This window comes from Dipteris shenzhenensis, chromosome 21 (genome assembly GCF_047967505.1).
Source record: "Dipteris shenzhenensis isolate YYH24624 ecotype China chromosome 21, Dip_SZ_1.0, whole genome shotgun sequence".
NCBI lineage: Eukaryota > Viridiplantae > Streptophyta > Polypodiopsida > Gleicheniales > Dipteridaceae > Dipteris > Dipteris shenzhenensis.
In genome coordinates, this window is record NC_141616.1 from 36,948,194 (window position 1) to 36,974,203 (window position 26,010).

Sequence of the window (26,010 nt, forward strand, 5' to 3'; positions counted from 1 at the left end):
TAGAGGAAGTGCACACTTCCTAGAAGTTCCTAAGGGCAAAGTCTAGGTGCACCACTAGGTCCTAGGGGCAAGGCAAAGGCTTTAAAAGAGGGGTGTAAAAGTTGGGCCCAAGGACAACCAACGTTGTCCTTGGTATGGGGGTTAGGACTTTAATTAAGGGGCAAATGGCAAGGAGGAGGTGCCATTTGTCAAGCATGTGTAGGCATGCCCTTCCCCCACCTTCCATCTCTCTCCCCTCACTGTCCCAGAGGTGTAGGACGTTTTTCAGTTGTTCTTGTGCAGTTTTTGAGCTGTTTAAGCTGTTTCAAGCCTGTTTTCAGCCGTTTTAACACTATTTTGACTGTTCCAAGGCTAGTACGCACTTCTAGGAGGTGCCAGGACTCATTTTTGAACTTTCAAAAAATTTTCGTACGGACGTGTTCAGCTGCCTCTAGCAGGTGCCCGGAGTTGTCTTTTGCTGTGCTGGACCTTTGTGCACATGTTTTTGGCTACGTGGTGGCTTCTGGAGCTGTTTTGGACTAGTGCAAGCTGCAGGAGGAACTTTCCCTGTTGGGCCCCGTTTCAGTGGTTCCATTGCCAAGATCGTCACCATCTTCCTACAGAGGTGGGCCCTAGTAGTGTTGGGTGAAGGACACCTTCAGTGCAATTGTTACTATAGCCATTAATCTTAACAAGCATGTCACACCGTGAGAGGTCATTGACCATTTCAGAGCAGGAGGGGCAGGACGAAGACAAAGCATCAGAGAGCTTTGAAGAGGAGCACAGTACCAGCGGGGGTGATGACCAGCAGGACAGTGGGACTCGTCCAGTCTCTCCTGAGCATGCCACGGAGGATTCACAGGATGAGATAGATGAGGTAGAGGAGCTTGATCCCAATGCACTTTTTCAGCTACGAATGCAAAGTGTAGCGGGAGCCCTGTTGCACTTGCAACATGCTGTCACGGAGATTATGCAAGCTCCTCCCTCTATGGTTGCTTCCCCTGGAAGCAAAAAGTCATCTCAAAAGAAACATAAGAAGCATAAGAAGACCCCTAGGCATGTTTCTTTCAGTGGACGGCCATCAGAGATGCCCTCGATCACCCCTGTAGCGGGTAATGCCAATAACTTCCATTCAGTCAATCAGGGACAGCAAGCCCTTCCTCAGCCCACGATGCATCCAGGATATTTCGGAGGGGGATCAGTTTTTCAGGCAATGGTGGCACCATCCACAGAGGCACCCGGAATGCTAGGTAGCTTTATGGGCAGCACGCAGCCGGGAATGCAGAATTTCCAGCAACCTATGATGGGTGGAATGCCCCTTGCAAATGCCAATATGATGTACTCAAACATTGGGATGCAGCCTGGAATGCAGACAGGAATGCCTGGGACAATGGGCAATACTTGAAATATGCCACAGATGCAGGGAGTGGGACCTAGAATGCCAAACCCCACCATGGGTACGGTTGGAATGGCTCAGAATGCGGGAGTAGTGATGTGATGCCCCCACCGTTTTTACAGGCCCCCGTTTATGACAATCTCACCCCTAAAGGCAAATTGAAAGATTACAAGGAGGGAGGGGCAACTGTCAAGTTTGAGACTTTCCATGGGATGCAGGACAGATTGAAGGCTTTGACATTCGTGCAACAGTTTGATGCTGCCTACTCAGGTGGACACTTCACAGAATCCTCCAAAGTCCAAAAGGCAGCCACCTTTTTGAAGGGCAATGCGCTCGAATGGTGGACCCCAACCTACTCTTGCAAGGCAGAGCACCTACCACTTGGGTCGAATTCAAGCAGGTCTTCTCAGCAACATCGCTCACTACCACTTTTGAGGTGGATATCATGACCGCCTGGTACAGGTTCGATGCTGCAAATTGCAGAAATTTGGAGGACTACAATAAGAAGTTTTGGGAAGCCCTACTGCCAGTGAATTCTTACACACATGTGCCGCTGGTCCGAGCAAATTGAAAGATATTGCTGCGGGTTGCCAGAGGAGATTCGGGACTATTGCACGAAGACAAGGGTTTCCAATATGTCTTAGTTGGTTGAGAATGCTACTACAGCTTATGCACTAATGCAAGGGAAAGTTTCTGGGTTCAAAGGAAGCTCACAGGAGACATCAAGGCCAAAGGGCAGCAAGACGGAATCCCCTAAGAAGTTCAAAAAGTTTTTGCAGCCCATGAAGGCAAAGTTTGTTGGAGGACAGAGGCGAGTACCGACCCCCATGTCTGATGAGGAAAAGCAAATTCTCTATGATGCCAACAAGTGTTATATTTGCAAGGAGGAAGGCCACAGGGCTGTTGAATGCCCACATAAGAAGCGGAAGTTCCCTCCTTTTGAGCAGAGTGAGCACAAGGAGGAAAAGAGGACTGATCAGAAGAATAAAAAGCCCAAGCCCACTGCTGGTCTTTTGCCAGACTTGATTGGGGCTGTTCAGAATACAGATGCTACAGAGTTATGCCGGGCATGGGGCAAGATAAGAGACCAGACAGCTCTGATGTTTTTTGATCCGGGAGCCAAGGCCAATTTCATCTCTCAAGAGCTGGCTGGAAAGTTAGGAATAAGGGCAGAAGAGATGGGTCCTTTGTGTGATGCAGATATGGCGTGTCCGGGACTCATCCAGTCAGTTACTCCGGTGATAGGCAAGCTGCGGATGCATATTCAGAGCTACGTGGACACAGAAGAGTTCTATATTATGCCGTTGAATGGTTGTGATGTGTTACCGGGGATACCTTGGCACTTTCGTGTTGGGGCTGTTTTGGATACAAAGAATAAAACAATCACAATCACTCACCGTGGCAAGACCCACGTTCTGGATGCTAAATTGAAGGGAGAATCCATCCCTGTTGTATCTACTTCTGCCATTGGCAATGTAATGAAAAAGCATCTTTCAGCGTACTTAGTGTTTGCATCTGAAAAGAAGTCAGTAGAAGAAGAGTCTCATTTTTCTAAGCTGGAAAAACAGCAGACAGATTTTCTTTTTCAGTTTAGGGACTGTTTTTCTGACTCGCTTCCACCGGAGTTGCCCCCTGAAAGGCCAGAAGACCACAGGATAGATATAATCCCTGGTAGCAGTCCTCCTAACCGACCTCCTTACAGGGTCAGTGCAGCCCAGCAAGAGGAAATTATGAACCAGGTCAAGGACCTGCTGGAGAAGGGGCTGATTCAGCCCAGCTCTTCACCTTACTGCTCACCCGTGCTCTTGGTCCAGAAGAAGGATGGATCCTGGCGGATGTGCATTGACTATAGAGCCCTCAATAAGATTACCATTAAGAATAGATTCCCTATACCTCGGATAGATGATATTTTGGATAGGTTACAGGGGTCTAGAATGTTCAGCCGCATTGATTTGAAGAGTGGTTATCACCAGATCAGAATTCAGCCAGAGGATGTTCACAAAACAGCATTTCGTACCACATTTGGTCTGTACGAGTTTCTTGTCATGCCATTTGGGTTAACTAATGCACCTGCCACCTTCAACAGAATGATGGACAGGATTTTTAGAGAGCACCGAACCTTTGTTGTGGCACTTTTTTCGATGATATCATCGTGTTCTCTCGGGATGAGGCTGAACATAGGAAGCACCTGGCAATTGTTCTCGAGAAGCTACGGAAGCATAAGCTACTTGTCAATGCCAAGAAAAGTGAATTCTTCATGCATGAGATCCATTTTCTCGGGCACATTGTTTCCAAGGATGGAGTTAGGATGGACCTTGCCAAGGTAGAGGCCATCAGGAATTGGCCATACTTGAAGAACATCCATGAAGTACGTAGCTTTCTGGGCTTGTGCTCGTACTACAGGAGGTTCATTCGGTATTTTTTACAGAAGAAAGGGGTCACTTTCAGATGGGGTCCCAAAGAAATTGCAGCTTTTGACCTACTAAAGGAGCGACTCTGCTCAGATCCTGTGATTATTTTGCCAGATCTTCGCAAACCATTCGCTGTCCAAGCAGATGCATGTGGGAACAGCGTAGGAGGGGTACTTATGCAGGATGGAAGAGTCGTGGCATACGAGAGTAGAGTGCTCCACGATGCTGAAATGAATTTTGGCATCTATGAGAAAGAGATGTTGGCTGTCATACATGCTCTTTCGACCTGGAAGCATTATCTTTTGGGTGCTGATTTTCATGTTCAGACCGATCATCAATCATTGCGGTACTTTCTCACTCAGAGAAAGTTGTCTGAGAAGCATATGAGGTGGGCAAATTTTCTTTCTATGTTTCATTTTCAGATTGTGCATGTGCATGGGAAGAAGAATGTTGTTGCAGATGCACTCTCACGCAAGCCCACTCCAGATGCAGTGTCTGTTAAGCCACAAGTTTCAGCAGTGACCATTGCATATCATGATGAGCTTGATGCCATGAAGGATCAATATGCCAATGATGCTGATTTTTCACGGATTTATGATCAGTTGGTTGATGGACAGAGGCATGAGCACTATACTCTCAAAGACGGATTTCTGATGATGCATGGCAGATTGTGTGTCACGGAACAATTGAGGCCCAAAGTGTTGACAAAGAGTCATGCTCCACCCTATGCAGGACACAGAGGCATTGATGCCACCATCAAAGCTGTGGAGCACTATTTTTTTTGGCCATCATTGAGGAAAGATGTCGAGGCATATGTCAGGACATGCATCACCTGCCAAAAGGTGAAATATGACACGCAAAAGCCGGCTGGACTGCTGCAGCCTCTACCTATTCCCGATCGACCTTGGCAGAGCATTGCCATGGATTTTATCTTTGATCTTCCTCGTACACCATCTAGACATGATGGGATATGGACCATTATTTGCAGATTCAGCAAGCAGGGCCCACTTCATTGCCGTCAAAAAGAAAATTACAGCAGACCAGATGGCGAGACTCTTTATGTCTCATGTGTTTAAACATCACGGGATGCCTCAATCAATTGTCAGTGATAGAGACCTGCGGATGACAAGTCTTTTCTGGAGAGGTATCTTTGAGAATATGGGTACCACGCTGAATTTCTCATCCTCTTTCCATCCTGAATCTGATGGGCAGTCCGAAGAAGCCAATTCCACTGCCCTTGATCTTCTCAAATGCTAGTTTCAGATCAGCAATCGAAATGGGAGCAATTTCTGCCACTTGTTGAGTTCGCGTACAACAACACTGTACACTCATCCATGGGGAAAGCCCCCTTTGAAATTGTGGCAGGAGAACGGAAGGTACCTCCCATTCTGCATACGAAAGAGAAGATTTTTGAAGCGGACAGATTTGTGGAAAGTTTGGATGTTGCTTACCAGAAGGTCAAAACAGCCCTCCAAAAAAGCCAAGAGAAGCACAAACGAGCAACCGATAAGCATCGCCGCGAGTTGCTCTTGAAAGAGGGCGATTGGGTGCTGCTGCGTTTTCAAAAAGCACGACTCAGGAATATGAAAGGCAAGACAAAAGTGTACACAAAGCTGAAGATGCGGTATTATGGTCCTTTTTAGATTTTTGAATGCATTAATGACGTAGCTTACAGGCTGAAGCTACCTGCCACTTGGACCATACACAATGCCTTTCATGTGAGTTTATTGAAGCCTTTCCAGGGTGATGTGCCTGTTGACCTACTGCATGAGGATCAGCCGGAGGTGGAAGAGTTGGATGAAATCTTGGTTCCGGAACAGATTTTGGCACATATGGAAAGAAAAGTAAAAGGTAGAGTTTCCCGTCGCTATCTGGTGAAGTTCAGGAATTATCCTGCACTAGATGCGAGGTGGATGGAGGAGGGTGACATGGCAAACTCACCTCAGATTTTGCAGCTCTACCTCGACGCGTTTCAGCTTGCGCCAACTACGGTACAAGCTCCTACAGGTTCAGCAGAGCAGAGATCTCGAGCATTGCCTGGTGCTCAAGAGGAGGGTAGCACCTCCCCTTCCTTGATTCAGACTGCTCATATATATGAAGATCGCTTGGTGGCACCGATTGTCTCACCCGAGATGCTGCTTGCTGACAGTATTTCTGCCGGGAGGTCTCCATGATGGGTGTTCGCGACACTCGACATAGAGGATGCATTGATGTATGGATGGACTCTCGAGCTCTCCTAGCCCATATTATCATTGCAGGTTGTATCTTACAGATAATATATATTCTGGTATCGGCTAATTCTTCCTATTTGTACTTTTTCAACAGCAACCTAGGTAGTTTGTTGTTTTAAGAGGAGGGTATGTCACGAGGACGTGAAAAGTGATGTAAAGTATCTTCGTAACTCAACCTACGCTTAACCCGAGGTTAACCATGGTTGAGTGTTGTAATGGTTTGGCCGTGAGGGACTGGCTAGAGGAAGTGCACACTTCCTAGAAGTTCCTAAGGGCAAAGACTAGGTGCACCACTAGGTCCTAGGGGCAAGGCAAAGGCTTTAAAAGAGGGATCTAAAAGTTGGGCCCAAGGACAACCAACATTGTCCTTGGTATGGGGGTTAGGACTTTAATGAAGGGGCAAATGGCAAGGAGGAGGTGCCATTTGTCAAGCATGTGTATGCGTGCCCTTCCCCCACCTTCCATCTCTCTCCCCTCACTCTCCCAGAGGTGTAGGACGTTTTTCAATCGTTCTTGTGCAGTTTTTGAGCTGTTTGAGCTATTTCAAGCCTGTTTTCAGCCGTTTTAACACTGTTTTGACTGTTTCAAGGCTAGCACGCACGTCTAGGAAGTGCCAGGATTCATTTTTGAACTTTCGGAAAATTTTCGTACGGACTGTACGGAATCCATACAGACGTGTTCAGCTGCCTCCAGCAGGTGCCCGGAGTTGTATTTTGTTGTGCTGGACCTTTGTGCACATGTTTTTGGCTGCGTGGTGGCTTCTGGAACTGTTTTGGACCAGTGCAGGCTGCAGGAGGAACTTTCCCTGTTGCTTTTGGCACCTTCTCTTAGGAGGACTCAGGCACAGATCCCAAGGCAATCATTTCAGGGTAGATCTGTGAACCATCTTTCCTCTACAGCTCTTTCTTGTTCACCCTCCGCTCTCTACCTTCATTTCTCTCTTCTCCTGATTGCTGGAAGACACTTGCACCCTGCGGGGATCTTAGACAGAGGATAGGTGCGAGGAAGGAGCTCGCCCCTCTGCCACAGACAGCGGGAGTTGGTTCCAGGTTCAGTTTTTCCTTGTTCTTTCTTGCTTTGCAGCTTTTTGCAGTGCATGCTTGTTGTGTGCAGTCCTTTCAAGACTCCAACAAGTTCTAGTAAGCACCCAAAGGCCAGGGTGATCCTGTGGAAGGCCTAAGGACAGTGTGGATGCATGTGACAGCCTTGACGCTGCCATGAGCTCAGTTTGCCAGTGGTTTGGATGCCTAAATGCCTCTAAGTTGTGTCAGATCAGAAGTGAATGCCTGAGTATGCCTTGCCAATGGGAATTCTAGTGGTGCACTGGGATTAGATGCCTTGAAGACAAGTAGAGGATTCGCAGAGAGGAACAGTGCAAGGTTGAACCCTTGTTGTAAAGCATTTCCATTCAGAAGCATTAAATAAATACCGTAAGGGGCGCCAAGGCATTTGGGGCCAGTGGGTGCACTGTGTACTATATTCATTGAGCAGGGGCATTCTAGCCTCACCTTTGTTGTTATTGAAGCTTGTTCCTAAGTTGTGCTAAGTGATTTAAGTGACTGAAGCTTGCATTGTGGCTATTTACGAAGTTTATGACTGAGTAGAAGAAGATCACTGCCCTTTTGTTTATCGAAGGCCGGTTTCACATTGGGCAGCTCTGACGGTTGGTACGGATCTTCCTTTGGGCAGCTTTAGACGGCACGAGGAATACAAGGGCCCGAGTAGCTTGGCAGACGGTGGTCATGCCGCAGGCACTGGGAGACTTGGGTATCATTGATCCGGAGATGCAGAGCAAGGCCCTTTTGGGCAAGTTGGTGGTTCGTAGCGTCACCCCAGGTGCCGAGCCTTGGAAGCTCCTCTTACAGAGAGGGCTTCTGAGGAACACCCCACGCACTGGGGGACAGTGGCAGCCTTCACATAGATGGATCTTCTCACAGGCCCCCCTTACGAGGAAGGGCTCCCCCCTGATGAGGAGTCTTCACAAAGTTTGGAAGAGACTAGCAGGGGGTCTCATCCGTGCACCGCCCAGATGCAGAGAGGAGTTTGAGCACCAGTCCCTTATGTGGCACCCCGAGGTCAGAGATCAAGAGGGACGTATGCTTGGGCAGCGGACTCACATTGGCTGGGCACAGTGGGACAGTGAGAGAGTGGTCCAACAGGGTCTTTTGGTCGCTGGAGTAGACTACCTATGGAGGCAGAGGCGAGGCTTGACGCCCTAGCGCATCTGAGAGGGGCAGGGCAGTGGATGGGCGAGATCGACTTATCCATTCCTGAGTCCTGGTGGGAAGGGCTTCACATTTGGAGAGACAGCAGATGGTTGGGAGAGTTTTCCCGTACTGATGTTCCCTTGAGGATTTTGATGCAGCGTGGCAACATGCACCCCGGCTTCTTCCGTGTAGGACCTAGAGGCCTACTCCATCCCCTCACTGGGAGTAACCCTGAGATGGATGGGAGTCTTGATGGGATACACTGGCAGATGATCAGACGGACGCTTGGGGAAGGAGTGGCACATTGATCCTCCCAGTATCTCAGAGCAAGATGCCTCTCGATGGCACTGCTGGCTTTGGGAGGGTAGACCCCTGGGAGGTCCAGTGGGATCTGGGGGAGTGGTTCTGGCCTTTAGGGGCGGCCTAGCTGAGACGATAGATGAGGTGCCTTTCTTTTCCTACACCACACGGATTGGCAGGAGACTTTAGATGGACTCGTCGAGGTGGACTCCCTCAAGGGAGAGACACTGGGTGACCCAAAGAATGCCCTGAGATGTTCGCTCCAGGTTTTGGACGCGGTTGTGGTCCAGCTTGCGGCCGAGGAAGATTTCATACTTCTTCTGGCTGGCAGCCCACGGAGGCTTGCCCATCGGCCCGTGGTTGGAGCAGATGCGAGTGGAGGGGCAGTGCCACTACTGCTTAGATGGTGTCCTGGAGACTATCCCGCACTGCCTATGGAGCTGTAGTAGTGCAGCGAGGATCTGGATGAGATCCCTCAGGATCATGACACGCATGCAGAGTCTACACAGAGACTACACCTGGGGGATGGTGGCTTGGTTGACAAAGGGAGGACACGCGTTTCAGATTGATGAGATCACCCCAACCTACTGGATACAGGGTCAGAGCATTCAGAGGATTGCACTCCACGAGGCAGTCCCCCCTGACACCCTAGCTCCTCCTCCTCCTAGGGAGGACAGTGTTTGGGAGATGGTAGCCAGCATCACGGCTTGGAACATTTGGGTGGCTCGGTGTAGTCTTGTGATGGGAGAGCACCCGGTTCCACCCTCGGCTACCTTGGTTGCCATCTGGCAGGATATCATTTACACTCTATGGTCCACCTGGGAGCATGGGACTCCAAGGCGACTATTGAGAGGCGTGCTCCTTTCTGCAAGGCTTTGCCTACATGTGTTTTCTACATCTTCACTCTGCGAGAGATTCGCTGGCTGTATAGTCCCCCCACTTCGTTGTTAGCCCCACTTCCAGAGATCCCCTAGGCAGTGAGCTGGGCTTCTTTGGAACAGGCCGGTTTTTCGTTCAGCCTTTTCCGGTTTTTTTCATACTGAGCACCTTCGGGGCTGTTGTCTTGTATGTACCACCTCAGGGTGTGGATGAAGTTGTCAAGCAAGAGATTCAAGAGATACACGCAGCCAAAACAGTCCCGAATTGGTTGCTCCAGACTCTTAGGGAGAGTAAGCTTGCGGCCCCATTGCCTAGCAAGACTCATAGTGCAGTAAGGCACGCAGGGGGGGTACTTTCACTTGAGACAACTTATGCAGGGAGTCTTCTTGATGAAGAGGATACAACCAGCAATACAACCCGTATTCGACGAAGGGTGATACAACAGCTATGGCTTATACAATCCAAACTGACGAAACAGCTTTGACTTTATTTCCACGACGGAAATTAACTCTCCAAAAGCTCTCCCTCTCTCTCTCTCTCTGAACATACACTAGGGCCCAGGACAAATTGTCGGGCTGGACCCCCCCGAAGGTATTTATTCATTTCAGAAAATCTGTTACAAAAGTTCAGCATGAAGCTGTCTCGTAAGTCTCTCCCCCTCTTTCTACGTGAAAAGAAATCCTTCTTTACAAGGGCTTCAAACCCCATTCAAATTGGCAACATGCCACTTGTCTACAATCTAGACTTAACTCTTATTACAAGCCACTTAGGGCCATTCTGGAGTCTTCAAAGCTCTCGGTCACACGAACCGCTTCCTAGGTGCTTGTCAGGCTCCCATTTCGCTTAGGAAAAATAATCCTTGCCAGTACCTGCAACAATTAATTAAAGCGCACCACCATGGTACCCATTAATTGTTAGCGCTTTGCATGCAAATAACACACTGTGGACTAATCCTAGTCATGGTGGGCGTCCCCACTGAACACATGTGCACATCTAAACAAATATATATATATATATATAAATATATATATATATATTTTTTCTCTGGTTGACCGGAGTCAACACTCTTGATTATAATTAAAGAGCTTCGACCTAAGGTCAAGGCGCCTTAATTATAGCCAAGTCTCTCCAACCGAGGTTGGCACATCTTGGTTAACCGGGGTTAACCCCTCTTGGCGCATGCCAAGTCTTGTTGACCGAAGTCAACACTCTCTGACCGTAGTCAGGTTTACTTGACTAGAGTCAAGTATCTTTGACCGTAGTCAATCCTTTGACCATTAAAATAACTCTTTGACCGTAATTAACACATATAAAACTCTTTAATTATGATCAAATAAATGGTCAACTGTACTTTGACTTAGGATATTTACATTGTGGTGACATCCCCTCGGCTTCTATTCAGTTGACCTCAACTGAAAAGCTTCCTTGTAAACATCCAAAAGCTGTGGATGATCGGATAACATGTCTTCGTCCATCCACTTGGCATCTAATGCCGTATAATTCTTGAATTTTACAAGATACCTGTAAAATTCTTTACCCTGAGGGCCTTTACGTACAGTATGGTACACAATTTGCTCTGGCTGAAGGACTTCCTCCAGCTCATCCACTTCTGGTGGATCTTCTGATATTGGTTCTGTAGGCTCTGGTCCCTGAAATTTCTTTAGAAGACTCACATGGAATGCATTGTGAATCCTCCAATGCTCTGGCAATGCTAATCTGTATGCAACCTCATTTATTCTCTCTGTAACCCTGAAAGGGCCATAATATCTGGGAGATAACTTTGCATACACTTTCTGTTTGCCTTTAAACTTGCGGAGCCTAGCTTTTTCAAACCTTAAAAGTATCCAGTCCCCTTCCTTGAGATCTAGTTGTCTCCTATGTTTATCTGCAGCCCTTTTATGTTTCTCTTGAGACCTTTCAATTGCTGTCCGGAATTGGCTGTAAGCTGTCTGGAGGTCTCTTACAAACTGATCAGCTGCAAATATTTCATCTTTAGTCCTCAATATAGGTGGCAAAATCACCTTCCCATATATGACTTCAAAAGGGGCTTTCCCTGTAGAGCTATGTACTGTATTATTGTAAGCAAACTCTACTAAGGGTAGGTACTTTTCCCAGTCTGAACTCTGGTCACCCACGTAGCATTTCAGCATATCCAAAATGGTAGAATTTGCTACTTCACTTTGACCATCTGTCTGGGGATGGAAAGAAGAAGAAAAATTCAGATTCGTCCCCATGTTATCAAATAAAGCTCTCCAGAATAGACTGGTCATTCTGGGATCTCGATCACTAACAATGGACTTAGGCATACCATGATGTTTAAAGATCTGTGCCATGAACAGCTTAGCCATATGATCTGCCTTTATGGTTTTGCGAACCGGAATGAAATGAGCTTGCTTGCTGAATCTATCAATGATAGTCCAAATCCCATCATTCCCTGACTTTGATCTCGGCAAATCAAAAATAAAGTCCATTGTAATATTTTCCCATGGTGCCTGAGGCACGGGAAGAGGCATAAGTAGGCCAGGTGCCTTCTGTCTATCATACTTCATTTTCTGACACGTAAGGCATTCAGTAACAAACTGATGTATATCTTTCCGCATTCCTGGCCAAAAGAAATACCTCTCTAGTGCTAGAGTTGTTGCTGTAATTCCTCTATGTCCAGCATAGGGAGGTGCATGGCATTCCCCTAAAATCTTTTTCCTCATCTCCTGGGTGATGCATAGGCAATCATCTTTCATTAAATACCCATCTTTCAGGGAATAGTGACTGGTGGATTGCCCTTCTTGCATCTGCTGTAAAATTTCACCAAAATCAGAATCATGAGCATATTGCTCCCTCATGCCTTCCAGGTCCTGATGATATGCAATAGTTACATTATTGACCTGGGGTCTTCGGGACAAGGCATCTGCCACTCTGTTCCGAATTCCTGGAGTATGGACAATCTGAAAATGATACATTGACAGCATGTTTGCCCATTTCATATGCTTCTCTGAAAGCTTGGTCTGAGTCAAAAAGTATTTCAGACTTTGGTGATCTGTTTTGACAGTAAAATCTGCACCCAAAAGATAATGTTTCCAGGTATGGATAGCATGAATTACAACCAATAACTCTTTCTCATAGATTCCTAAATATCTTTCCGCATCCCGAAGTCGCCTGCTTTCATAGGCTACTACATGACCATTCTGATGCAACGCAGCCCCAACACATTCTCCACAAGCATCGCAATCCACATCAAAAGACTGATACAGATCCGGAACTACCAGAATAGGCTCTGTAGTCAACTTTTCCTTGAGTGTATTGAATGCTTTCTTCTGTGATAATCCCCATGTGAAAGCTGCATTTTTCTTAGTGAGGTCATGTAATGGAGCTGCGATATCAGCAAAGTGTCTGATAAATCTTCTGTAGTAAGAACACAAGCCTAAAAAGCTTCGAACTTCATGCACAGTTTTCAGCTCTGGCCATTCCTGAATGGCACGGATCTTCGCTGGATCCATTTGTATCCCATTCTTGGATATTATATGCCCCAGATAGTGGATTTCTTCCAGGAAGAATTCACTTTTCTTGTTGTTAGCATAGAGCTGATGATTTCTCAGCTCTTGAAACACTATAGCAAGATGTTCTCTGTGGTCTTCCTCTGTCTTAGAAAAAACTAAGATATCATCAAAGAAAGTACCCGTAAAATGCCTGTACTTCCGGAAGATACGATCCATCATTCTATTGAATGTGGCTAGAGCATTTGTCAACCCAAAAGGCATCACTAAGTATTCATACAACCCGAATGTAGTGCGGAATGCTGTCTTGTGCACATCCTGAGGCTGTATCCTCACTTGGTGGTAGCCACTCTTCAAGTCTATCCTGCTGAAAACTGAAGCTCCATTTAGCTGATCCAAGACATCATCAATACGCGGAATAGGAAATCTATTCTTGATGGTCATTTTGTTCAGTGCGCGATAATCGACGCACATACGGAATGAACCATCTTTCTTCTGTACTAACAGTACAGGGGAACAAAAAGGAGACGAGCTGGGCTGAATCAACCCTTTGGACAACAAGTCCTGTACCTGAGCCATAATCTCCTCTCTCTGAGTCGCACTGACTCTATAAGGGGGTCTGTTTGGTGGCTCACTACCAGGCATTAACTCTATCTGATGATCTTCTGGTCTCTCTGGGGGTAACTCCCCTGGTAAAACATCAGAAAAGCAATCTTTAAAGTTTACCAAAAACTGAAACCTATCTTTGTCTGCATCATTCATTTCAGCATGCATATCATTCGCTTTTTCTTTTACGAAAACCATGTACGCAGAAATTGCAGACTTTATTGCTTTACCGCATGAAACATCAGATACAATGGGGATAGTGTCCCCTTTATTCCTGGCAATTACACGCTGATTTTTCCCCCTATGTACAAATTCCAGCACTCTTTCAGGAAGAGTCAACTTCACTGCCTTGCGGTGAAACCAAGGCATCCCCAAAACTACATCATAATGTTTCAGTGGAGAAATGAAGAAGTCTTCCTGATCCACATAACTCTGAATATGAAGACGGAGCTTCCCTATCAAGGGAGTAACTGGCACAGGATTCCCACAAAACATTTGATCGGCATCCAAAGCCCTACCTAGCTCTTCCGTCTTTATTCCCAGCCTCAGGGCTAGATCCTCTGATATGAAATTATCAGTAGCCCCTGGATCAAATAAAATCAGCGCTTGCTGGTCTCTAACTTTGCCCCATGATAGCAGCAATTCTCGTTCTTCTGGGTTCAAAGCATGACCCAGTATATCAGGAATACCCCCCGCCATTGGCTTTTGCGGTCCTCGTGGCTTCTCTGCCTCTTTTCCCTTCGATGATGAAGGCTTTTCTGGGCACTGGGCAGCCACATGCCCCTCTTTACCGCACCTGAAGCATTTTCCATCTCTACGGAATTCCGCTATCTGTTCAGGGGTAAATAGAGATTTGCCCTTATAGGTCTTCGAGAACTGAGTACCCCTCGGCTTCTGAGGCTGAAACCCTTTCTTTTCAGCCTTAGGGGACTCTTTCTTTTCTGATTTTTGAAAATCAGTTTTCTTTTTATCAGCACGTCCTGCATGCAAGGATGGCACTGTAGATGGATCTTGTAGCGGCACAAGACTCGCTACTGAGGCTGAATGCATAAGATCTTGAATATTCTTTGCCCCCAAAGCGTTCACTACTGCCTGAATTCTTGGAGTGAGACCTGCTCTGTACTTCCTCATCTGGGTACCTTTGGAGATCTTTTTGAACGGTGCAACCTGCAAATAAGCATCCCAAAACTTTTGGTTGTACCCATCCACTGTATCTCCTGCATCCATGTGCAAGCTGTCCCAGTCTTGAAGAACATGGTCTCTAAACTGTTTAGGCATGAACTGCTGGTAGAAGGCTTTCTTGAAGCCCTTCCACTTTCTTGGGGCTGACCCATCTGTGGTCAGTGCACTCCACCATGCACTAGCCGTTGCTGTTAAGTGTAGGCTGACCATTCTTAACTTGGAGGATTCTGAAAATTTCTCAGTACCGAATGCAGCATCAAACTGTCTAATAAACTGCAATGCTTTGTCTGTATGACCATACTGTCCATTGTAGGTCATAAACTTAACAGATTTTCCTCCCTCTTTAAATTCCCTGGTCGCTTTGGAAGATTTTCTCTTCCCAGACTTCTCGTGTTTCCTTCTTTTCCTGGATGGTTTATCTGATAAGGAAGAAGAAGACATAGAAGTCGAACTCGAGGTAGACGGTGATGGACTAGGAGATCGGTGATGACGCCTCGATCTCTTTTTACTATGGGACCGTCTCCTATGAGATCTATGAGATCTCTCTCTCTCAGACTGTACACGAGAGTGTGCCTCTGGCATTGGCACGTCATATACTGGATTAGGCATAGCCTCTGCTGGAAACAAATGCTGAGCCCTGGGATCCCTTTTAAGATTTTCCAGTTCTTGTATACGAGTGCGTACCATTTGTTCAAATTCTTGTTGAGATTGTGGCACATTCCTCTGTCTTGGATGCACATCCCTATCTTGAGAATCCCACTGGATAGGTGATTGATCCATATTCTGAGATCTGCAGATTTTTCTCACACTATGCAAGTAACTAATGCACACTACCTTTGCTTTTCCAACAGAAAAGGTACCTCAACAAGAGGTGTTTTGCATTCACAATCTAGGCCAGTACGGGCTGTCAGTTCAAGGCATGTACCCACACAACTGCCAAAGCATCATCAACTATGTTGCCCTTTTCTGGCTGCTGCAGATGGCTTCAAAAGGCATCTGTTTTTCCCTCTTTTTACTGCTCAAAGGCATGCATACTCCTTTTTCTGCAAATCTCTGTTTTCTCTGCTTTTCTCTGGTTTTCTGCTACTTTTCTGACAGTAAAAGTCTGACAGGCAGGAGAAAATTGATAGCCAAAACTGTCTCTGCAACTGTCTTTTTTTTTTTTTTTTTTTTTTTGAAAGAACAGTAACCAGATGGGTAACTACTGGTTACATTAACCAGATCAGTCCTGTTCTGGTCTGGTTAGATGATTGTAACTTGGCCCCTAACTGAAGCAAACTGGTTAACTACACCAGTCCAGTCTGGTTAGGCTGTCTTCTGACCAAATCCCTAACCAGGGTCAGCTAACTGCAGTTAGTTTGAATAAGGTCACACTAACCACAGGTCTGCCAGCCTGGCTGCCACGTGTCAGAGTGCCACGTCAGTTCTGAGCTGGATGCCACGTCATCAGCCTGCACATGCTGCCACGTCAGCACCCACGCGTGCCTGCCACGTCAGCTCTGTGTATGCCACGTGTCTGCCTAGGTGGCACCCTGGCCACGTCAGCTCAGCCAAAGGTTTCAAACCTTGGCTATGCAGGAATCATCGCGCGTCGCGCCTGTGCCTTGTTGACCATCGATCTAAGCCTTCACGAATATTCGCTGAAAGTCTTCGTCAGCATCTCTGTTAGACAGCGGAATAACTCACCGCGCATTGCCTTCCCAATTTCCATAGTTTGTCCGTCCGTCTGATATTCACGGGACCCCAAATATTGGCGCAACAGAGGCGTACACATTCATCACAAACTCGGAATCCTCCATCGCGAAGGCGTGTCCACACCTTCGTGCTTTGCTTGAAATTCGATGTACAGAGGTCATTCCCTGTAGTACGTTCATCGATTTATCACCTAGGCTTCAAAGTTAATGTTCTTGCCCCGTCCAATTTGAAGCCCCAAGCCTTCCAACTGCCACCTCTCTGGGCAACGCCATCCTTTCTTCGGGGTCAACGTTGGATCTTCTCTCTCTTGCTGAATCGTCACAACCTGAGAAGGTTATGAACCTTCGCTCTGATACCAATACAACCAGCAATACAACCCGTATTCGACGAAGGGTGATACAACAGCTATGGCTTATACAATCCAAACTGACGAAACAGCTTTGACTTTATTTCCACGACGGAAATTAACTCTCCAAAAGCTCTCCCTCTCTCTCTCTCTCTGAACATACACTAGGGCCCAGGACAAATTGTCGGGCTGGACCCCCCCGAAGGTATTTATTCATTTCAGAAAATCTGTTACAAAAGTTTAGCATGAAGCTGTCTCGTAAGTCTCTCCCCCTCTTTCTACGTGAAAAGAAATCCTTCTTTACAAGGGCTTCAAACCCCATTCAAATTGGCAACATGCCACTTGTCTACAATCTAGACTAACTCTTATTACAAGCCACTTAGGGCCATTCTGGAGTCTTCAAAGCTCTCGGTCACACGAACCGCTTCCTAGGTGCTTGTCAGGCTCCCATTTCGCTTAGGAAAAATAATCCTTGCCAGTACCTGCAACAATTAATTAAAGCGCACCACCATGGTACCCATTAATTGTTAGCGCTTTGCATGCAAATAACACACTGTGGACTAATCCTAGTCACGGTGGGCGTCCCCACTGAACACATGTGCACATCTAAACAAATATATATATATATATATAAATAAATATATATATATATTTTCTCTGGTTGACCGGAGTCAACACTCTTGATTATAATTAAAGAGCTTCGACCTAAGGTCAAGGCGCCTTAATTATAGCCAAGTCTCTCCAACCGAGGTTGGCACATCTTGGTTAACCGGGGTTAACCCCTCTTGGCGCATGCCAAGTCTTGTTGACCGAAGTCAACACTCTCTGACCGTAGTCAGGTTTACTTGACTAGAGTCAAGTATCTTTGACCGTAGTCAATCCTTTGACCATTAAAATAACTCTTTGACCGTAATTAACACATATAAAACTCTTTAATTATGATCAAATAAATGGTCAACTGTACTTTGACTTAGGATATTTACATTGTGGTGACAGAGGAACCTGACTCTTTTGAAGAAGGAAAGGATAATGTGCATTAGATGCATGCCATGCACAATGAGTTGCAGTCCATAGAGAAAAATCAGACTTGGGATGTTGTGGATTTGCCACTAGGTAAGCATGCCATTGGTACCAAGTGGGTTTTCAAGGTAAAAAGAAAGCCAGATGGGTCTATTGATAGGTACAAGGCAAGGCTGGTTGCTAAAGGCTATGCACAGAAGAAGGGCATAGATTATGAGGAGACTTTTGCTCCTACATCCCGGATGACCACCATACGATCAGTTATTGCAATGGCTGCAAATTTTGTGTGGAATGTCCATCAGTTGGACATAAAAACAGCTTTCCTTAATGGGGACTTGCAGGAAGAGGTTTATGTCAAGCAACCTCCTGGATTTGAACTTTCTGGCAATGCACTTCAGGTATGCAAGCTTAACAAAGCTTTATATGGGCTGAAACAAGCCCCACATGCATGGTATGCCAAGTTAGATGCATTCCTAGAAAGTAAGGGATTACCCAATAGTCCTACGGAAAGCACCCTCTACATCAAGAAGGATGGGGGGGATATTTTGGTCATCATTCTTTATGTAAATGACATGCTGCTCACGGGGTCAAATGAGGATATAATTGCAGATTTCAAAGCTGAGTTGAAAGCTGAATTTGACATGACAGATTTGGGCATGTTAAATTTTTATTTAGGGATCCACTTTATACAAGACAGGCATGGCATCGTTATGTCTCAATCCAAGTATGTGCAAAAACTCTTGGATAGGTTCAACATGCATGATTGTAAGCCTATTGCCACTCCCATGGAGCCGGGGCTGAAGCTTACTATGTATGATGCTGGTGAATCAGTGGATGTCACACTTTACAGCCAGGCTGTTGGATGTCTCATATACTTGTTCAATACCAGGCCCAATATTTAGTATGCAGTATCTCAGGTGAGCAGATATATGCACAGCCCAAAGACAACACATTGGCAGGCTGTAAAATGCATCTTCAGATATTTGCAAGGAACCAAGTCTCTTGGCTTGATGTTTCCCAAGGGGGGTGACTCGCAAATGCATGTTTACAGTGACTCAGATTGGGCTGGAGACTATGATACCAGGCAGTCCACTAGAGGTAATTGTTTCTTTTTTGGCAACGCTTGCATTTCTTGGCTAAGCAAGAAGCAATCTACAGTGGCTACTTCCTCATGTGAAGCTGAGTACAGGGCAGCTTTCATAGCGATAGTTGAGTGTGTTTGGCTGCGACATTTGTTCGCTGATCTTCGTCTCATATTGGAGAGTCATTCTCCTATTCTCACTGATAGTCACAGTGCTATTGCAGTGGCAAAGAATCCTGTGTTTCATGCTCGCACGAAGCACATTGAGGTTCATTATCATTATGTCAAAGAGAAGTTGCATGCAAGGGAGATCAGTATGATCGATGTGTCAACACATGACAATGTTGTAGACATCTTAACCAAAGCACTTCCACGTTGATGAGGAAAAAAAAGGAAAGACAGCCAGGAATTATGTACTTCACCACGTCAGATAGCTGAGACTTCATAGGGATCAGGTACAATGTGGGCTCGTAGATGATGAGCTTATGAACCAGGTTCCAGAGCATGTGTCTTTGTATTAGGCACCGAGACAAACCCCCACAAAAACTGACTGAACATGGATCACACAGACTCAAAGAGAGCCAAAAGACTACACAGCCCGAAACAGATAAGCTTAGAACTGAACTTCCCCCCAAAACTCAGAGAACAGCCAGCCTCAGAATTCTATGCACCCACAGCCAAAACTCCTAAGCTTCCATCAAGGACAACAGCACGCAACTCTCCCCAAAGCTGCAGTCAACGACCAAAGAGTGAAAGGGACTGGCATAACAGATCGCATCAACCATCTCTGCATTACAAATCCTCTTCCAGCGTAAGTATTCTTCTCCTGCCCACAGAGTACTCCACGCTCATACTTCACGTCGCCAACAGTCCTTCAGATGATTTGAACCAGCCCATACATTCTTCGTATCAGCTCACATGCAAACAACGACCGTCCTGCCTGCGAGGTAACCTTGCTCAGCCAACTACAAACAGATCGCCATCTCTGGGAACCTCCAGCACCAAGGTCTTCTCAGCATCACCGGGCATCTGCTTGGCCAAAGCCTTTCTACGGTCAGCCTTGAAACAAGCGTGTACCCCAAATTACAGTCAGCCCATGCCTTCAGATTTCGTGGAGCTCACCGACATCCGTCGCCCAACCTCTCCTTCAACCACACTATCAACACACAGCCAAAACTCAGAAAACAGGACCTCGGTAAGCGCCACCTGCACCACCAAGCTCATCATCACCGAGCACCTAGAGTCCATTTGTGCCAAGCATGCAGTCGGAGTTCCATCCCCCCGTCACGTACGTATCCTTCACTCAAAGGGTGCTCCATCTTCTACTTACGCACAACCTCTCTTCCTCTCCCTCCTTTCATCTGGTCGTCCAGCCTTTTTTCAAGGAGCCCCCCTTGCATCGTAGATCCTTCCAGCATAAAACAGAATCAGCTCCCAGCCGCCATCTTCACGTAGCTCCAGCTCACAGTCTAGAAGCTCCTCTTCATCCTTTCACGTAGCCACCTTGCATGTGCAGGATGCCTTCCCAATCAGTCCAGCCACCTCAGCCTAATTTGCCACCTCATCAGTGACATTTTACCACTCTCCCATTTAAAAAATGCAAATATCCCCCCAAGGCACATTAAATGCACATTTTGGACCTTTAGTCACACAATTCCCACACACATTAGCATGCACATTAAAGCTTGCATGCACCCCCGTACACACACATGAAAAGCCCCTTGACATGGGCACCAAAACATATCAAATTCCCGTAACATGCAAGTGCACATTGACTCAGGAAAATATTAAAAAACCCTTCATGACTTGACTTTACATGACCCCAAAAACATTTCACTTGACCACACACTGGACACCCTTGCTCTGGAAGTCTGGTACAACCACATTGCATTTCATCATTTCCCATGAAGTCCCTGCAAAACATACTTTATTGTCTCAAAAAACTATACATTAGTCCATCATGCTTGTGAAAGAAAAACCCACAAATGCCAAAAGCCCACACCTACCCTAGATGTGTACAACTATGTGCCTACCCATAGCTATATACAGTGCTCAAAAACTTGATACAGATTTTGTCCTATCAACTGAGAAGTTTGAGGCATTTCGCAGTGCCCTAAACTTATCTCCTTTTGGTGATTGATCACTACCTTGTACACCACATTGGCGCTGCAAGGGGGTGTTAGAATTATTAATATATGCTAGGCAGTGGCCAATGTAATGTAATAAGTGTGTTAGGGGCACTTTTTCCTCTTAGAGGTTTTTCCCCCTAACCATGGTCTAATCTGTAACTACGGTTAGTGATTAGATAGGGTTTTGTCGCTTAGACAAAACCCTTCTCTCTTTCCTTGTACTTACACTTCATTCACTTCAGTTCAGTTGACATTTGGGAGTGAACTACGTTCAGCTCACTCTCCATCTTGCTCTCTCGCATTTTCTCACAACAGGTCCTCCTAGGAGAAGCAACCCTACAAGAGCCCTATATGCTCGATCAGATGACTATCAAAGTGTGTACAGTGTCTATCCAAATACTGGCCATGGTGTGAGAAGGCTAGACCTCGTAACCATCAAGTGCCTGTGTACATCTAGATCTCTAGATATGCCGGCTATGCTTGCTATGATCTCCCAGCAACAGTCCACTGAGGCATGTGCAGGCTTGTAAGGAGAGGAAGGAATGATATCCAGAGAGTATAAGCAACCAAATGACGTAGAACCAAAAAATCCAAGGAGGAAAGAAAGAAAGAAAGAAAGTTTATTAAAGTCTTCAGAAGACTGATGGGTCTATGAGACTGTGGAAAACCTGATACAAGGAGCTATGCATCTCATAGGACACTTGAGTCCCTCAAAGAAAGAACCAAGCCACTGAGCCCCAGGTGATAAAGAAAGGGGAGGTAGTAAATGCACTCAAAAGTCTCGTAATCCCCTTCCAAATCAGTGTGGCTTGTCTGCAATCCCAAAGGCAATGTTGAATACACTCCTAAGCAGATAGGCAGCACGGGCAAGAAGAGGGAGCCCCAAAACTGGAGCTCCACGGAATCCCTCCATGAATAGAAAGCCAAAGAAAAGAGTGATTTTAGATTTCTGCCAATGTGCAAAAATATGAAACTCCTCCATGTGATAGCCCTTAAGAGAACTCCTACAGCTGCCCCAAGCTTTTAGGATGGAAGCCATAGGAGGGGAGGAAGGCATCCTAAGGTGTGAGGACGTAAAGATCCACCTAGTGCTGTCTATCCAATCACCACTTGAGGAGGGGGTATACAATCTAATGCATTGAATAAAGAAATGTTTCCAAGGCTCTTCTCTTGGCAAAAGTCCCATAATCACAAATTTGTAAAGCAAAGCCCTACACCATAGATCTTGATCAATGATATTAAGGCCAACTTCCTGCGTTGGGAAAATGAGGAACTCTCCAACCACCCTAGCTCTGGCATCTATAGAACCATCGAGCCCACTTTATTAAAAAAATTCTACTTGGCTGAGTGATCTCAAGGGACATTAATGAAGGGGCATTCCCCTTCATTGTGATCATATGTATCATTCTCTCTACCACCTTGCATACATTTTCCACCTCTCTCCCACCTTGCTTATAGGTCGAACACAAAAACAAGTACTCTCACAAGGGCACTCTTCCCCCCTTGGAGGGCCCAATCAACATCAAAATTCTACATGCATTGCAGCCATTTGCATTCACACAAGTCTGATTCTTCACACACAATATCTCTCCGTTGGACAAGTGCCACTGTCACCCCCGCCAGTTGTCTAGCAAAATTGAGGGGAGATCCCCAAGCCTCAACTGTGTGTGGTGAGTTTGCCGTGACTTTGGCTCCAAGTCTCGGCTGCGTCATCTCCTTGGGGACTGCTGGTCTATGCTATGTTACCAAAAATAATCAGTAATCACCTCTGAGTGGACTGTGGTTGGGTCTCACGATCTCATCTTTGTAACCTGAGTAGCTGGTCTCTACGTCATACAGCCTCATGAAGAAAAATTGATATGCATCTCCGATCTAGAAGAACCAAGAGAATGGAGAAGGGTCCCAATCCATCTCCAAAAAGACAATGGTGGTGGTCTCAGATCTCATAACTCTAACACACCCCCCTCAGTTACTTTATATCAAATAAACCAAGGGACTGGTGTACCGCCAGAATATCTACAGGAACATCAGAAGCAGCTCCCTATCGGTTTGAAATCGTCTCAAAAAGACTGCCTTAGATATTGGACCATATGCTCCCAAGCTTCGGGTACAATTGGCTGGTCGCTATCTCCTCGTGTCTGCAACTCTATACTCTAATCCTCCTTCATTGTCATCAATCAGACTAATGCTACTGCTGCCACAAGATCCGTACAAAATCTTTATGGCCAAAGCCTCTGCATCACTAAGCTCATCGGTCCCCTCGGGGAACCTTCGGTCTAACCCAATATGCCGCAACCAGATCAATGAACCTCCACGGTCACATGAGGCATGTAATTTCTCACGAGTACCAACTAATGTACCTGTGATGGTCTCCTAGCAACTCATAAACCAAGCGTTGCTATGACATGGAAAGCCCCCTCTAGGTCTGCCAATCCGCAGCATCTAAACAAAAAATGATCTGCAAAGGTCAACCCAAGTCAAAGGGGAACCAAGTCTTGTTGTCTCGAGAGCCTGTCTTGAAGAAAAAACTCCATATGCTACTACCCCCAATTATAGGTACAACAATCTTTACATAGTACCATCAATTGGCAAGTTGTCCACCATTTGGTACTGCATAGCACGCCATGGCAATTTGTAGCCAACTGCCACTCATCACGTCATATCCCTTGGTGAGGGAAGATGGAACTGAGAGTTTCTATACACATGTTGCAATCTCCTGCCCCAAACCACTTGTCTTGTGACACTGTCCTGGGTGGTCACGGAATGTTCATCGAATTGTACTCATTTGCCAGTCTTGCACAACTCATGCATTGACAACTATTTGGAAGCCCAGTGATGGTATAAACAATACCTTGGAGGAATGTTTGCCCCCTCTGCCATCCGGAATGATCTCAAGCTTTCCCTCTCCATGAACTGGATTTGTGGAACTGTCGCTAAGGCCCACGTCACCTGAATTCAACAGAAAGCCTTGGAACTCTGTAGAGGATGGATCCCTAGAATCACCAACCTTCAAGGCAACACCCACTCTCCTAAAGAAGATTAAGAATCTATGACTTGCAAATGAACAAAAGTGGGGTGATAGCTGCAGTTGAGGACCCGATACCATGCCTCGATTTCTCTCGGGGCACAATGGATGCATATATGTTCTGCCTTCGGGACCTCTCTCTCTGCATCAGTCTTGTGTGAGGATGAGGAAGAAGAATTCCATTTCCCTGAACCTTTTCTCTGTCCGTGATTCTGCGGGGCAGCCAAAGCCTCCGCATCTCCTCCCTCTGAAGGACTCTGTAAACGTTCCTCCCGATCAAGCACCATAGGCATGAGCTTTTGCCACATGAGTGTTCAACCTCCCAACAGTGATTAGAGAAGAGTAGAAAGATGACTGCTAGGATGAAAGATGGGACAATAGCTTGATGGCCGTGTCCTTGAATGAGATCTCTTTCCGTGCCTAAGAACCTCCTGTTGAAGTTCCTGGAGCCTGTTTATGTGCTCCTACATTGTGGCTGACTTGGCGGGATTCAACACTCTCATTTGTACTTCGAGGGAGACTCTCTTGATCAGGGAGACGTGGTTGTAGAGGGACGCTAGGTGCTCCTATATTCCCTTCACCAGTGTCATATGCTTGACATGATTAATAACCTGAGTAGTACAATTCAAGAAAATAAAGGAACGGACACATGCATTTATCCAATCCCAGAGCTGGTCTCGGCCTCCTGCTCAAGGATTCCAAGTTCTCTACAAACGGATCTCTCTTGGTAACTCCCACAAAGATAAAGTCGGCCAAGTCATAAGACTAAAGTATGGACTTCATCATCGTGCTCCAAACCCCATAGTTGTTGCCATCCAACTGACGGTCAATAAGAAAGGTGGGTAGAACTGGGATCTTGACAGCTTTCTCAACCATATCGAACAAAGTCGTCATGTCAGATGGGTGCAGAACTAGCTCTGGTAAAAGGGAGGTGGGAAGATAGGAGGCTGTGGGGAAAGAAGAGAGGAGGAGGCTGGAAGAGAATGTGGGAAGGGAGAAGTGGGTGCTCTGATGCTTCCTGCTTGCAACACCTTCTCAATAGTTTCTTGATCTCCATGCCTTGCAACACCTTCTCCAAGGAATCACCTTCTACCCGAACCGGCCTCTCCTTCTTCAAGCACTCCTCTGCACCCAAACTGTCCAAGCCTTCCAACAGCAGACTCCGTCAGTCCCAAAAGCTTAGTGTTCTGATGTCACATGCACAATCATCATATGACCGAGACGCGGGCAATGGTTTCATCCATGTGTGATGCAAGGGTGGGTGTGAGATGGGCCAACACAATAGACCGGGACTGTCCATGCCTCAGCCCAAATCGCCTGCAAACAGTGATCAGCAACCTCCGAGCTGTTCACTCTTAAACACACTCTCAATCAGCTACGAACAGCAGCAATGAAATCCAAACTGTTGCTTGCTCGAAATGCCCTCCAGGTCCCAGCTTCTAGTTGGCTCGCTGCTCTGACATCATGTGAATGTGCAGCGGAATTGGAACTATGGACTGAAAGCACACTAAGCAAACTCGAACAGTCAAAAAAATGTGATGGAGAAACAGACAATCGACACCAAGAGGTCAGGGAAAACTTGCAATAAACTGCTGAGAAAACCTCAAATACAAGATGTGAAAAGAGGGGCAAGGGGGCCCTTTATATAGGTGTGACCCCTTGCAGCCATCCTGCTTATGCAGGCTGACTTCGCCAACCAGCGTTGGCCTAATCCAACCTAGCCTAACCCAGGTGGGTAGGACCTGGGCAGGTTTACCCGACCTGTCTGGTCGGTGTAACCCGACTAGGTTGCGTGGGCAACCTCGCCTCCAACCCTATCCCCTGACATTGGCTGTTGGGGTGGCCTGATGTGGCACTCCAGCCCCTGACCCGCTTTTATCCTAGCAAGATGGCAATGACATGCCCTGCCCTGGCACTAGTCCGACTAGGTTGTGTGGGCAACCTTGCCCCCAACCCTACCCCCTGACCTTGGCTGTTGGGGTGGCCTGATGTGGCACTCCAGCCCCTGACCCGCTTTTATCCTAGCAAGATG

The 26,010-nt window shown here is 46.5% G+C and overlaps 2 protein-coding genes and 2 pseudogenes across 3 annotated transcripts in view; 2 read left to right on the forward strand and 2 right to left on the reverse strand.

Annotated features, from left to right (window-relative positions):
* Positions 1–26,010, reverse strand: part of LOC147888807 (beta-hexosaminidase 1-like) — a 231,326-nt gene that overhangs the window by 163,764 nt on the left and 41,552 nt on the right. The window lies entirely within an intron of this gene.
* Positions 2,539–4,534, forward strand: LOC147888808 (uncharacterized). Its single transcript, XM_087392125.1, has 4 exons — positions 2,539–3,484; positions 3,646–3,743; positions 4,155–4,405; positions 4,519–4,534. Exons 1-4 carry the CDS (start codon positions 2,554–2,556, stop codon positions 4,532–4,534), a joined length of 1,296 nt encoding a protein of 431 aa, XP_087248251.1. The 5' UTR covers positions 2,539–2,553.
* On the forward strand, positions 5,115–6,119 carry LOC147888809 (uncharacterized; annotated as a pseudogene).
* Positions 19,488–24,872, reverse strand: LOC147888810 (uncharacterized; annotated as a pseudogene).

Coding starts and splice junctions, on each gene's coding strand:
- LOC147888808 (XM_087392125.1), top strand. CDS start 2,554: ATGGGTCCTTTGTGTGATGCAGATATGGCGTGTCCGGGACTCATCCAG. Junction 3,485..3,645: donor GATGGACAGGATTTTTAGAG/AGCACCGAACCT, acceptor TGCATGAGATCC/ATTTTCTCGGGCACATTGTT. Junction 3,744..4,154: donor ACTTGAAGAACATCCATGAA/GTACGTAGCTTT, acceptor ACTCAGAGAAAG/TTGTCTGAGAAGCATATGAG.